The 14,196-nt window shown below is 48.2% G+C and overlaps 1 protein-coding gene across 1 annotated transcript in view; it reads left to right on the forward strand.

The window, feature by feature from the left end:
• The window catches only part of VSTM2A (V-set and transmembrane domain containing 2A), a 57,857-nt gene that overhangs the window by 16,702 nt on the left and 26,959 nt on the right, over nt 1–14,196 (forward strand). Inside the window, exon 4 of the mRNA XM_054992109.1 lies at nt 13,703–14,036. Coding sequence (XP_054848084.1) covers nt 13,703–14,036 — 334 coding nt within the window. The remainder of the gene's footprint in view (nt 1–13,702; nt 14,037–14,196) is intronic.

The raw sequence follows: 14,196 nt of genomic DNA on the forward strand, positions 1-14,196 counted from the left end.
TCAATCCGTCCGACCCCGTTCATGGCCAATTATGGGTTCCAACCCCGGTTTTTCCCGCCGGTCATGCCCACTGCACCAGTACCAGCTGTCAATGACTTTGTGGAGGAATTGCAGGCACTGCATAAGGTCCTGCAGGACCAACTACACCAGGCCAAAGAGGCATACAAAGAGGCTGCTGATCGTAGGCGTCAGCCAGGAGAGACTCTCAAGGTTGGGGACAAGGTGTGGCTCTCAACTCGACACCTCCGCAGTCAGAGGCCCTCCCGAAAGTTGGATGCCCGCTTTATTGGCCCATTCCTAGTTACTGCCCAAATCAACCCCGTGGCCTACCGGTTACAGCTACCCTCTACGCTCCGTATTCATCCTGTGTTTCATCGGTCCCTCCTTGTTCCCGTTGCCCCCCCACATCCTCTCCGAGATCCAGAGGCGCCACCACTACCTGTCATGATAGAGGGCCAGGAGGAATATGAAGTAGCGCAAATATTGGACTCCAGACAACGACGTGGCCAACTCCAGTATCTGGTGGACTGGAAGGGGTACGGACCCGAGGACTGCTCTTGGGAACCTGCGGAGAATCTTCATGCCCCCGACTTGGTGCGCCGCTTCCACCGGGCCTATCCACGGAAACCGGCCCCATCCAGTGTGGGGGGCCCTGGGGGAGGGGATGGTGTCATAGTACAGCCTGAGCTTGACGAGTCCTCTGAGGAGGAGGAACTGGAACAGCTGACGCTTGCTGACAGCCTTGCTCCTCCTGGGGAGGAGCAGCCTGTCTCCCAGCAGCCGACCACAGCTGAACAGTCAGAGGCTGAATCCCAGCCAGAAGCTCCCCTTCCCCACCCAGAGCCACCGGCCCAGATGCAGCCAGCTTCCTTATCCCCTCCAACATCTCCAGACTACCGAGAGCAACGTCGGCGTAGCAGGGACAGAAGAGACTTACAGACCCGACGTCAATCTGCACGCCTCCGGGCTCTGAACAGGCCAGCCTTCTCAGAGGAAGGAGGGGCTTCAGAGGAGGAGACTTGAAGCAGCTGTGCGAGCTGACCGAATGCCCTTAGATTATAAAAGCCAGAGGGAGGGCTCCCTTCAGCGTGGCTTCAACGAGTTCTCTAAGCTGCTCCCGTACTGCCTGTGTTTGCTCCTTGGAACTGTCTCTCTGACCTCCGACCCAGCCTGTCCTCGACTACTCCCTTGATTTACGGACTTTGCACATTCCTCGCCTTGCCAGCTGGACCTCGTTACCTGTCAGCAGCACTCTTAAGACTCGGCAACCTCTGGAAGCAGGACAACTTGCAAATGGCGTGGGGCTGCTTGCTGCTATTCCATCATTTCCATGCCCCACCATCAGGGCTTTTTTTCAGCAGGAATGCGGTGGAACGGAGTTCTGGAATGTCTTGAAAATGGACACATGGCCAGTGGCTCTGCCCCCTGATCTCCAGACAGAGGGGAGTTTAGATTGTTTAGAACTGTCTGGAGTTCAGGGGGCGGGGCCACCAGCCATGTGACCATTTTCACCGAGGGCAACCCACTGAGTTCCATCACCTCTTTTCCCAGGAAAAAAAGCCCTGCCCACCATTAACCCCTTTCCGCTGTTTTTGTACTGCTCCAGCAAGGGAAGGGGTTAGAGTTGCCAGCCTTCCGGTGGTGTCTGAAGATCTCCCAGAATTACAACTGATCTCCAGGTTCACAGAAATAAGTTCATCTGGAGAAAATGGCTGCTTTGGAGGGTGGACTCTATGGCATTATATCCCATTGAGGCTCCTCCTCCAAACTCCACTCTTTCCAGGCTCCATCCCCAAAATCTCCTGGAATTTCCCAACCTGGATCTGACAACCCTAATTCAAGGGGCAGTGAGGGAAAAGCAAAGGGAATATTGAGTCTGCGGGAGCTGCAACACAATCTGCACCGTACCTGTGCTTTTGTACAAGGGCAGCAGGAAAGGGGGGAGGGGGGAGAAGGTGCTGCGGAGGGTGCGGATGCCGTTCCCACCTGTCCTTCTGATGCTTGCTGCTCTTGCTGCTGCTGCTGCTGCCGCCGCCGTGATGGGCGCACATTTTCCTGTTCCCATCTAGAAGCATCAAAAATAAACCTCAGAAATGTTGCTATTCTTCTAAAAATCATTATTGCTTCCGTTGAAGTTTCTTAGAGGTTTTTGTTCCCCAAAGACCTTACAGAAATTTTAATGAAACAAAACTAAAAGCTACACAGAACCACAGCTGGCCTGCAAACAATGGTACACTGGCCCCAAAAAGGCTAGAGGGAGGGAGCCCAAAAGATTACAAAGAAAGGATATTGTTGGCACTGGAACAGAAAAAAATAATTATACATTTCAAACAGCTATTCTACCTTATCTTAAGAGCCCCGTGGCGCAGAGTGGTAAACCGCAGTACTGCAGTTCAAGCTCTGCTCACAACCCGAGTTCGATCCTGGCAGAAGCCAGGTTCAGGTAGCCGGCTCAAGGTTGACTCAGCCTTCCATCCTTCCGAGGTTGGTAAAATGAGTACCCAGTTTCCAGGGGGTAAAGTGTAGATGGTGTAGATGGCTGGGGAAGGCAATGGCAAACCACCCCGTAACAAAAGTCTGCCAAGAAAACGTCGTGATGCGACATCCCACCATGGGTCAGTAATGACTTGGTGTTTACCTACCTTTACCTACCTTATCGTATAAGCACAGGATGGAGTTGTTGTTGTTGTTGTTACAAAAACAACTTCTTCTTCTTCTTCTTCTTCTTCTTCTTCTTCTTCTTCTTCTTCTTCTTCTTCTTCTTCTTCTTCTTCTTCTTCTTCTTATTTACATTTCTAATCCGCCCTTCCTGCAAGTGGGCTCAGGGCGAGGTACAACAGTTATAAAAATACAATAAAATATTAAACAACAATTCATAAAAAAACAGTTCATATTATAAAATCAACAAACAGATAATAACTGTCCCAAGACAGAGTCAATTCCAGATTCCCACCCATCAACATACAAGGGGAGGGAAGTGGACAGATAATGTACTGCAACTTATATGTGGGTCAGCTAACAAATGGGCATTACATAGCCCCATGCTGTACCCATAAGTTGGGCAGTTGGCCGGTGGACACTGTATAACCCCCCACTTAGTGGGAGGCTGGTGGGAGGCTCAGCGAGGATCTTATGCTGGCCTCAACCATATGCCTGGTGGAACAATTCCATCTTACAGGCCCACTGAAATGATAGAAGATCCTGACGGGCCCGGGTGTCCTCAGACAGAGAGTTCCACCAGATTGGGGCCAGGACCAAAAAGGCCCTGGCCCTGGTTGAGGCCAACCAAGCCTCCCTGGGGCCAGGGACCACCAGCAGATGTTTTCTAGCTGATTGGATCATTCTCTGGGGCACATACGGGGAGAGGCGGTCCCTTAGGTATGCTGGTCCCAGTCCGTTTAGGGATTTATAGGTCCAAACCAGAACCTTGAAACGAATCCGGAATTTCACAAGGAGCCAGTGGAGCTGCTGCAGAATTCGTATATTATGTGTCCTATAAGGAACACCCATCAAAACACGTTCAGAAGCATTTTGGATCTGCTGTAGTCTCCAGATCATACCCAAGGGCAGCCCTGCATAGAGCGAGTTACAGTAATCCAACCTGGAGGTGAGCATTGCATGGACCACTGTCGTTAGGTCCTGAGCTGAGAGAGAGGGGGCTAGCTGCCTGGCCTGCCAAAGATGGAAAAAAGCAGCCTGGACAACCGTTATGATCTGGGCCTCCAAAGATAAGGAGGAATCCAGGTTCATGCCCAATCTCCTGACTGATGGTACAGGCACAAGTGGTGCCCTCCCCAAAGGCCAGGAGATGGATCCCCTCCTATGACAGCCCACGGCCCAAGTACAGGACCTCCGTCTTCATGGGATTTAACTTCAGCCTGCTCTGTGCCACCCATCCAGATATGGCCTCCAAAGCTCTCAACAGGGCATCAGGGGCAGAGTCAGGCCGATTGCCCATCAGCAGATACAACTGGGTGTCATCCGCATATTGATAACAACCCAGTCCAAACCTCTGCACCAGCTGGGCGAGGGGGCACATATAAAGACTGAACAACAGGGGAAAGAGTATCACCCTCTGAGAGACAACGCACACCAAAGACTGGCATGTGGACAACCTCTCCCCCAGTGCCACCCTCTGTCCCCAACTGTGGAAAAATGAGACAAGCCACTGCAAGGCTGTCCCTCGAATCCCCACGTCGGTGAGGCAGTGGGCCAACAACTCATGCTCAACTGTGTCAAACACCACTGAAAAGTCTAACAAAATCAGCAGCGCCGACCTGCCATGATCCAGGTGCCTACAAAGGTCGCCCATGAGGGCAACCAACACTGTCTCCATCCCATGGCCTGGACGGAAATCGGACTGATATGGGTCCAGGACAGAGGTCTCTTCCAGGAAAACCTGCAGCTGCTCCACCACCGCCCGTTCAATCACCTTTCCCAGAAATGAGAGGTTTGATACTGGGCAGTAACTGGATGGATCAGTGGGGTCCAAAGATGGTTTTTTCAAAAGAGGCCTCACTACAGCTTCCCTCAACACCCTGGGAAAAACCCCAGAGCTCAATGATGAATTAATAATATCCTCCAGTTGGCCCCCAACGCGTTGACACTGGCTTTCACCAGCCATAACGGGCAGGGGTCCAGGGAGCACGTAGTGGGCCTGACCAGCCGTGGGATCCTGTCCACTTCCCCCTGGTTGACCAGACTGAAGTGATCCAAAGTCAGACTGGAAGACAGCCAAGGGGTCTCCAGTTCCCTTACTGTATCAGTCGTGGCAGGCAGATCACAGTGGAGAGACAAGATTTTGTCTGCAAAAAAGCTCCCAAAAGCCTCACAGCTGATGGCCGAATTTCTAATTTGGCAGTCCCCCTGTGAAAGGGAGACCAAGGAGCGAACTACATGAAACAATTTTGCTGGGCGTGAGCTTGCAGGTGCTATGGAAGTGGTGATGTACTTCTTCTTCGTGACCTTCACAGCCACCTCATAGGCTTTCATCAACGCTCTATCAGATTATCTCGCATCTTCACCCCGATTCCACTGCCACACTCGCTCTAGCCGTCTCAGTTCCTGCTTCATCCAATGTAGCTCCTCTGTGTACCAGGGAGCCAGTCAGACACGGGAACAGAGAAGGCGATGGGGAGCGATTTTGTTGATGGCTTTCAAGAGACGGTCATGCCAATCCCCCCCCCCCCAGCTCATCTAACGAACCACCATCGGGTATTGGCTCCCGCAGAGCATTCTAGAAACCAATTGGATCCATAAGTCTCTGCAGGCGAGCATAAATTAGCTCACCACCTATGCCGGAAGTGGCTGGCATACCTAAAGGAGCCCTCAGGACATGGTGGTCCAACCACGGCACCGCTTTAATAGCATCTAGGTCCACCTGAATCCCTGCCCCAAAGATCAGATCCAGCATGTGACCCGCTTGATGCGTAGGAGCTGAAACAAATTGGGAGAGTCCCAGTGCTGCCATGGAAGACACAAGGTCCGCAGCCCGAGAAGAGGCGGCATCATCGACGTGGGCATTGAAATAGCCCAAGACCAACAGCCTGGGGTGCTCCTACACCCACCCTGATACCACCTCTAATAAGCTCGACAAGGTAGCTGCTGGTGCGCTAGGCAGTCAGTACACCAAGTAGATAGCCAAACTCTCCTCAGCATCCCATGCCAGACCAATACAATCAATGCCAGTGATCTTAGGAGCAGGGACTGTCCTGAAAGAGACTCTCGAACAAGTATTGCCACTCCCCCCCACCCTCTGGCCATCCATCCAGGACTGGTGAAGGACTTGCCAAACTCTAGAACAAAGAATGTAAATTTATATTATTTTTATACTAAGAATATATGTTCCTTTGGTCAAGAGTAGATATTAAGACACTACTGAATGTATCTCAGATTGTAGAAAAAGTAAATGTCCGTAGAAATTTGTGAATAAATGAAACAAACCCAGTGTTTTACATTGATGAAAGAAATAAAAGTAATTTTAAACTGAAAAAAACATAATAAAATGTAGAGTAGCTATAACCTCTTTCTGTTTGGGTTATATGGGGGTAATTGAGGAATAGAATCTGTAAGATAAAATCTGTAGAATCTGTAAGATAAAAGATCTGATAGAATCTGTAAGATAAAAGGAAAAACCCCCTCAAAATGCTCCAATATTCAGAATAGTACAAGATTTATATACTGAAACACATAGGTCAGTATTTCCCAAACTTTTTTCCATAGAGGATCCCCTAAATCAATTTTCCAAATTCCAAAGTACCCCTACCAATGAAAAAAATTGCAGGTCAGAAGTTGATGGCAGGGAATACAATTCGCATACATATCCATCCACATACATATCCACCATCACATACTATTAAATTTATTGACAAGAAAAAATATTTGTAAAGAGCTGATATATATATACTATATATATACTATATATATATAGTATAGTATATATATATATACTATATATATATACACTATATATATATAGTATAGTATATATATAGTATATATATATAGTATATATAGTATATATATAGTATATATATAGTATATATATATATATAGTATACTATATATATATATATATAGTATATATATATATATATATATATATATATATATATATATATATATATATATATATATATATATATATATATATATATATACACACACACATATATATATATATATATACACACTATATATATATAGTATAGTATATATATAGTATATATATATAGTATATATAGTATATATATAGTATATATATACTATATATATATATAGTATGTATATATATATACTATATATATATATACACACTAGTAACAAAGCCCATTGTGGGAAAAACTACAGCGGGCTCTAGAAAGGGGAGGATGGGCAGGTGGACATTGCCTCCTCCTCCGTGACTGATCCCAGCCGGGTGAAGGGGAGGTGGGCATTGCTGCCTGCTCCACGCCTAATCCCAGCTGGGTGAAGGGGGACGGGCATTGCAACTTGCTCCACATCTGATTCAGGCTGGGTGAAGAGGGGCGGATATTGCCACCTTCTCTGCGTCTGATTCCAGCAGGTTCAATGGGGGGTGGGCATTGCCACCTGCTCTGATCCTGGGTGGGTTAAAGGATCACCACCTGCTCCACTCCTGATCCCACCTTGGAGAAGGCAGTGTGTGGACATTGCCACCTTCTCCGCTTCTGATCCCAGCTGGGTGAAAGAGGGGGACTGGTATTGGCACCTCCTCTGCTTCTGACCCCAGCTGTGTGAAGGCGATGGGCAGGCATTGCCACCTGCTCTGCTCTTGATTCCAGTTAGGTGAAGGGGGGGCTGGCATTGCCACCTGCTCCACTTTTGATCCCAAATGTGTGAAGGCAGGGGCAGGCATTGCCACCTGCTCTGCTCCTGATCCTGGGTGGGTTAAAGGATCACCACCTGCTCCACTCCTGATCCCACCTTGGAGAAGGCAGTGTGTGGACATTGCCACCTTCTCCGCTTCTGATCCCAGCTGGGTGAAAGAGGGGGACTGGTATTGGCACCTCCTCTGCTTCTGACCCCAGCTGTGTGAAGGCGATGGGCAGGCATTGCCACCTGCTCTGCTCTTGATTCCAGTTAGGTGAAGGGGAGGCTGGCATTGCCACCTGCTCCACTTTTGATCCCAAATGTGTGAAGGCAGGGGCAGACATTGCCACCTGCTCTACTCCTGATCCCAGCTGGGTGAAGGTGGTGGGCAGGCATTGACACCTGCACCACACCTGATCCCAACCTGGCCTTCCCACCGCGGCGTGCTCTCTGGAGGGATGGGATACCTTTTCTGGGCTTCCCTCCACGGCAGCACCATCTAGAGGTGCACCAGAGTAGGAAGTGAGTTGTTAGGAATAAGGTTTGCCTTTTTAGTAGGATGTACATAGCAGCTTATATCCTAAGAAAAAAGTGAAGCATTTTGCCTGTCTTTTTTGTATTATATAATCTTTTTAAAAAATATCAAAATATCAAATCAAAATAAAGTTAACTTCAACAACAAAATGAAGTTCACATCCAAAGTCAATATATAGTTTACCTTCAGTCTGATATTTAGGCTTCTTTATTTTTCCACAAATGTAGAATTATTGGCTGATTTCTCAGAGAGATAAAAAGACAATTGGTGCAGGAGAAAAGAATCTTGAATAATTGTACGGCCCCTATGCATTTCACGTGCAGCTTTGTCAAGGGGAATCTTTCAGATTCTTTTTAGGTCCGTTCCCGTATATGCACTTTAGCAGAGTGACACTCTAACTAAAACATTCTCACAGAATCTAGCTTCCATTCATGGTCTCCCCCCTACTGGACTAAATCATTTAGTTCCTGGGGCTACATAACTTCTAGGGTGTGATCCCATTTCTTACTTCCTTTGTATCACAGGCAGTTCTTCATATGCGAGATTTCTGCTGACACCCCAAAACTATCCTCTGACAGCTGCTTCTCTCCCAACTGAGATGTCGGATTGTATTCCAGCACCACATATCTGAGGGTGGGGCCTTCCTCTGGAGTCAAGGCTCTCTTGCCAGAGGGGGGCTCCATGCTTAGGAGAGTGGAGTTGTTACAACACCCCTGCAGACATGTGGACATGAGTGTTCAGACCAGAATGGGAGAATTGGCTTGCTTGTTTTGCAGGGAATTAAAAACAGGGATCTTTTCCCTAAAGGAGCAGCCGTGAGGAGCTGTACAGATCTTGATTAAGTAGGAACAAGAAAACAGAATAGCTTTAAAGGTTTAAAGAGAAAAGTGGAGTTTATTGAGGAATTTGGTACAATGCTAGGACTGACCATGAGTAAATATTAGCAGATATTTAAAAAGCACAAGCAAATGGCACATTTCCTAACCACACCCAGAAAATATTAACCAGAGCAATACCAATTTGTATAGGGTTGCCAGGTCCCCTGACCCTCTGGGCAGGAGGTCAGAGGCCCAGCACCTACCTTCACCTTTTTCCTTTTCACCTCCCGGCTGGTGCAATGATGTAACTTCTGGGAAGTGATGTCATTGCGCTGGTAACATGCTCCACTGGGAGTGCTCCCACACTCCACAAGGGGCCAAATCAGTCCTGTTTTGGTCCTGATTTGGCCTGATTTAGGCTGAATCTGGCTGAATCCAGCCCGATTTGGGCCAAATCTGGCCCAAATTGGGATGCTGCAGTACACAGGAGCATGCCATGCTGCCTGGGAGTGCACCACACTACCTGGGAGCATGCTGTCTGGGGGCGCGCCCCAGGAGATGTGTTCCCCCCCAGCCAGGTAAGTGGGGCAGGGGTGGAGGGTGGGAGCGGGGGATCCCCCACCCACACCAGGGGACTAGCAACCCTATAATTTGGAACAGAAGTTACATTAACGTAGGAGTGTAAATATGGCAAGATGGGTAACAGAACAGAGGAGAAGTGAGTGTCTATCTAGTAGAAAGCAGCAAAATGTCAGCTCTCTGTGTGACGCAATCTGAATGGAAAATAATGAGAGAGAGACAAGAGGGGGGAAAATATTTACCTGACAAGTGGCCAGCGAAGGTCTATTGGACAACGGCTGGGTAGTGCCTGATTAGCCAAAGCCTGGAGATGGCTGATGTCCTGGCTAGGGTTGCCAGGTCCCCTTACCCTCCCAGTGGAGGTGGGACCCAGCACTCACCTTTGTGTCGTCTCAGGAAATGACATCATCATGCAGGCATGGTGGTCCACGCACACTTCGCAGCAGACTGATTTAGGCCCCAAACAGGCCCAGTTCAGCCTTTTAGGGGCCCAAATCAGCCTGCTGTGAAACATGGGAGTGGTCTTGGGGTGACACTCCTGGGAAGTGACGTCATTGCGCCACCCTGAGAGCATGCCTGGGAGGCCCATTCTCATACCTCCCCCACCCCACTGGCCGAGTGAGTGGTGATGAGGGGCAGAGAATGAAAGCGAGGGACCCCCCCCCCCATCCCCACCAGAGGACCTGAGATTTCTAGTCCTGGCCTCTGTTATGATTTGGTGTTCAAGGAGCTCTACATTGTAAGGCAAGTTCCTGGATGGTCCCAGAAGGTCCAGCAAACTCTGATCTTTAAATTATGGCCTGAATTATGATGACTTGCAGGAAGCAAAAGAATAGAAATATTGTCAAGGGAGTGTCCAGGCCCCCAAGGGGAGTTTGGCTGCCCTCTTGCCTGTGGGTCAGCTTTTCCATTTCTGCTGCCTGATCTTAATGTCACCATTTGAGATCAAGCATGGTCTCCCTCTCTCTCCTGCAATCTCCGACAGCGTATGGCCCAAGAACTCATGGAGGTGGACAGAAAACATGGCTTCTGCCCAGACTTCCTTTCAGGGTTGTAGCTGAGCACACGTATATTTGTTGGGGGCAGGAGCTGCTGCATTCAGGCTAATCAGGATCTCTTAGTTCCATGGCCTCTGAGACCCATAGTTAGCCAAAAGGGCTAATTTCTGAGTACAATTTGGGATAACCTGGTTTGCAGGGAAGTAATCAGAGGAATGGGGTGCTTACTGGTGTGAGGGAGAAGTGGCCTTCACTCTTGCTAAAGACAGCATATACAGGAAAGGGTATCAAACTTATCATTAAACTCTCATTAAACTTATTAAAGGATCATCAGGTAATTTTGATTAAAAACACAGATGATAGAAAATCACACACACAGCAAAAGGTCTGGTTGAGGAGGCAAGTAAAACTAGCCAGAGTTCACATTAAAGGGAGAGCCAGTTTGATGTAGTGGTTAAGACTAGAGATGGGCACGAACTGGAAAAAACCCAAACCACGTGGTTCGTGGTTCATCAAATTTCATGAACCACAGACTTTCACAAAACTGCCCCTGTTTACAAACCGGTTCATTCTGGTTTATGAAAACGTCACATCCAGGTCAGAAAATCATCACTTCCGGGTCAGCAGAAGGTCACTTCTGGGCCAGCAGAAGGTCACTTCCGAGTCCGCAGAAGGACTGCAGGAAGTCCATCCCCTGTTGCCTAGGAAACTGATTGATTGGCACCAGGCTGTCTGCAGTGATGAACCAAAAAACAAACCAAGCGAACCAGGCTAAAGTTTGTGGTAGTTCGTCAGATATGGGATCTGACAAACCGCTGGTTCGCGAACCACGAACTGGCCTGGTTCATGCTTAATTTTGGTTCATATTTCGGTTCATGCCCATCTCTAGTTAAGACTGGCAGGACTCTAATCTGGAGAACTAGGTTTGATTCCTCACTCCTCCGCTTGAAGCCAGCTGGGCAACCTGGGGTCAGTCACAGCTTCTAGGAGCTCTCTCAGCCCCACCCACCTAACAGAGTGATTATTGTTGTGTGGATAATAATAACACACTTTTTAAACTGCTCTGAGTGGGCATTAAGTTGTCCTGAAGGGAGGTATATAAATTGAATGTTGTTGTTGTTATTAACTGATACAGAGACAGCATTATGAAACTGTCCAACTCTAAATTGTATCTCTGACAGCAATTCTGGGAACCATGGGAAAATTTGATTCGGGGATCCTCAGCAGTCACAGAACACTTAATGTCCAGATTAGATTAATGGTCAGTGATTGCATATCATGTACAAGAAAACACAGGGAGTGGAGTCTTTTTCTTCAAGCTTGGTGGGGCTGGATTACATTGGTACATCAGGTGAGCTAAGAAGGGCTTGGAATGGCACTGCAGGGGGAGGAAAGCATCCTGCCCTCCCCAGAAATCTGTTTTCTTGCATGAAAATCACATGCAAGGGGAGTTATTTTGCTGATTTTGCAGCTCCGCATGGAGAATCTGTGCACACTGTTTTCGTGCAGAAAAATGACTTGGGGCGGGGGGGACAGGCGATTTCCCTCCCTTCACAGCTCATTTGAGCCTTTCTTTTTTTAAAAAGAGGCAGTTCCCCACAGCTGCATGTGACTGCATGGAGTACCTTCAAAGAAGTGCACGTCGTAAAGAAATGTATCGTCTAGAGCCACCCTTAATCACAACCCATTTTAACTGACCTGGGGACTTGGGAGTTTAAGAAGCTCAGGGGTGTAATATGGCAGTCTAATTAAAATTAGGTTTAATTAAAGAAGAGGAGCAATTTATTTATTTATTTAAAACAGCTCACTGGGCATTTTGATTCTGAAGGGATTCATTAAAATTAAAGACCGGTCTAGTGTGTGAGGCAGTGATTGGAGGTGAATGAGTATTATGTTGTCAAAACACATCTGGACTGATCTGATTGTTCATAGCAGTTCGACTGGATCAAGGCCTTTGGGGAGGGTCTGGTTTTCTATACCTGTATCTTCTACCTAAGGATATATTGTAAAATGTTGGTGCAGCCTTGAGGCTAAGAGCATGAGTGTTAATTGGAAGCATTCAATCATGGCTGCTATCGGGATGGGGCCACCAAAATTCTCAATGAGAGGCTGCTTCTGCACAGGGATTTCCCCTCCCAGGGAGAACAGGAAGTGCCCACCTTCAAAAAGAACACCCCCAGGTGGCCATGCCCCCTTTAAATGAGATCAACAATAACCCCCTCTTCGATCTGGTTCAAAGGGGCAACTGAGGGGTGGCTTAAGCTCTACTTTTGCTGCCATATGCCTTTTATCTCTGCTGTGCTCCTTTAAATGGCATTTCTTTCCCAGCCCAGCCACTCTGCACCCTTCTAATGTGGCTGGCCTGATAAAAGCAAAGAGAGGGGCCCACAACGATTACATCGCAAAGAATTATCACATTGCAGGGTCAGGGGCAACATGTTGGGTGGATCCTGTTCTTCTTCTTTGTGGCTCACTTGCTGCTGCCATAGCAGGGGTGCATTTTCATGCCTCCATATCAATACAACCATAATCTGATAGGGAAACATTAATGAAATCTAAAATATAAATGAGAAAACAGAAGCCATCTGGGGATTAACTGCTATGGGGGATGCTTGGTAAAATCTGGGGCAAGTTACGGATGGTCAATGTATTATTGGTAAATTACTAAATTCCCACACCAAAGACTCCTGCTTAGAAGCCACACAAGTCATCCAATTGGCATTCGATCACCTCACATTGCACCCATCTCTGATTTTTCTCTTCAGGCCTCTAAAAACAGTATCCAGAGCCCGAAGGTGATTGACAGGGTTAAGGCTGCAGGCAGGGTTGCCTCCTCTGGGCTGGGGAATTCCAGGTTGCTCACACCACCAGGCCAGGTCGTAAGTTGGCCAAACTTCGGGTGAGGCCTAGAGTTGTCCCCGAATTGCAACTGATCTCCAGACCACAGAAATCACTTCCCCTGGAGAAAAGGGCTGCTTTGGAGGATGGGCTCGATGGCAACATATCCCTGCTGGAGTCCCTCCCCTTCCTAAACGCTGCCCTTTCCAGGCTGCCCCCTGACGAATCTCCATGAGTTTGCCAAGTCTGAGTGTGCAACCCAGCCAAGTAAACAGAGAGGAAAGGGCCAATGGGAAAGAGACAGAAGCTTGGGGTGGGGGGTGGGGGGACTCAGTATGGTTGGAGGCCAGTTCAAACATGAGCTGTCACTGAGAATATGAATCAGTCTTGGAATAAATCAAGCTTTTTAGAAAACAGCTCTGCCTGCTAAGCCCATTACAGACTGAGCCAGGGGGAAGTGACACTTCCGCAATTATAAGGATTAGCATAATGGTGTACGTGAAGCCCTCTGAATGCTGGAAAGAGTCTTCTATTGATGCTTTGTGTTATTATATTGTCAGAATTGTAGGGACTGGTTTGATACGTCGTTTCTAAACATTTTGCAGACAGTGAAAGTACAGGGGAACGACATCTCCCACAAGCTGCAGATCTCCAAAGTCAGGAAAAAGGACGAGGGGTTGTACGAGTGCAGGGTGACAGACGCCAATTACGGGGACCTCCAGGAGTACAAAGCCCAGGCCTATCTCAAGGTCAGCGCCAACAGCCACTCCCGCCGGATGCAGGCCTTCGAAGCGTCTCCGATGTGGTTGCAGGATAAGCCTCGCAAGAACATCTCTGCGGCGGTTCCCAGCAGCATCCACAACTCTGCCAGCCAGCGCATGCGCCCCACGTCTAGCCCTCCAGCAGATGCCAAAGTCCCTAAACAAAGCCCACAATCAGGTACGAAAACCATTTTGAACACTTGAACGCTTTTGCTGCTGGTGACCTGGGCATGTGAGTCGAACACAGAGGAGGAACCTGCTGGAACCAGGGAAGGATTTATGCTTTGCGCATAGTTAGGGCTGCATGCGTATCGTGATGCTCCTGACAGGCTTCCCAG

The sequence above is a fragment of the Eublepharis macularius genome, chromosome 11 (assembly GCF_028583425.1).
Source record: "Eublepharis macularius isolate TG4126 chromosome 11, MPM_Emac_v1.0, whole genome shotgun sequence".
Lineage (NCBI taxonomy): Eukaryota > Metazoa > Chordata > Lepidosauria > Squamata > Eublepharidae > Eublepharis > Eublepharis macularius.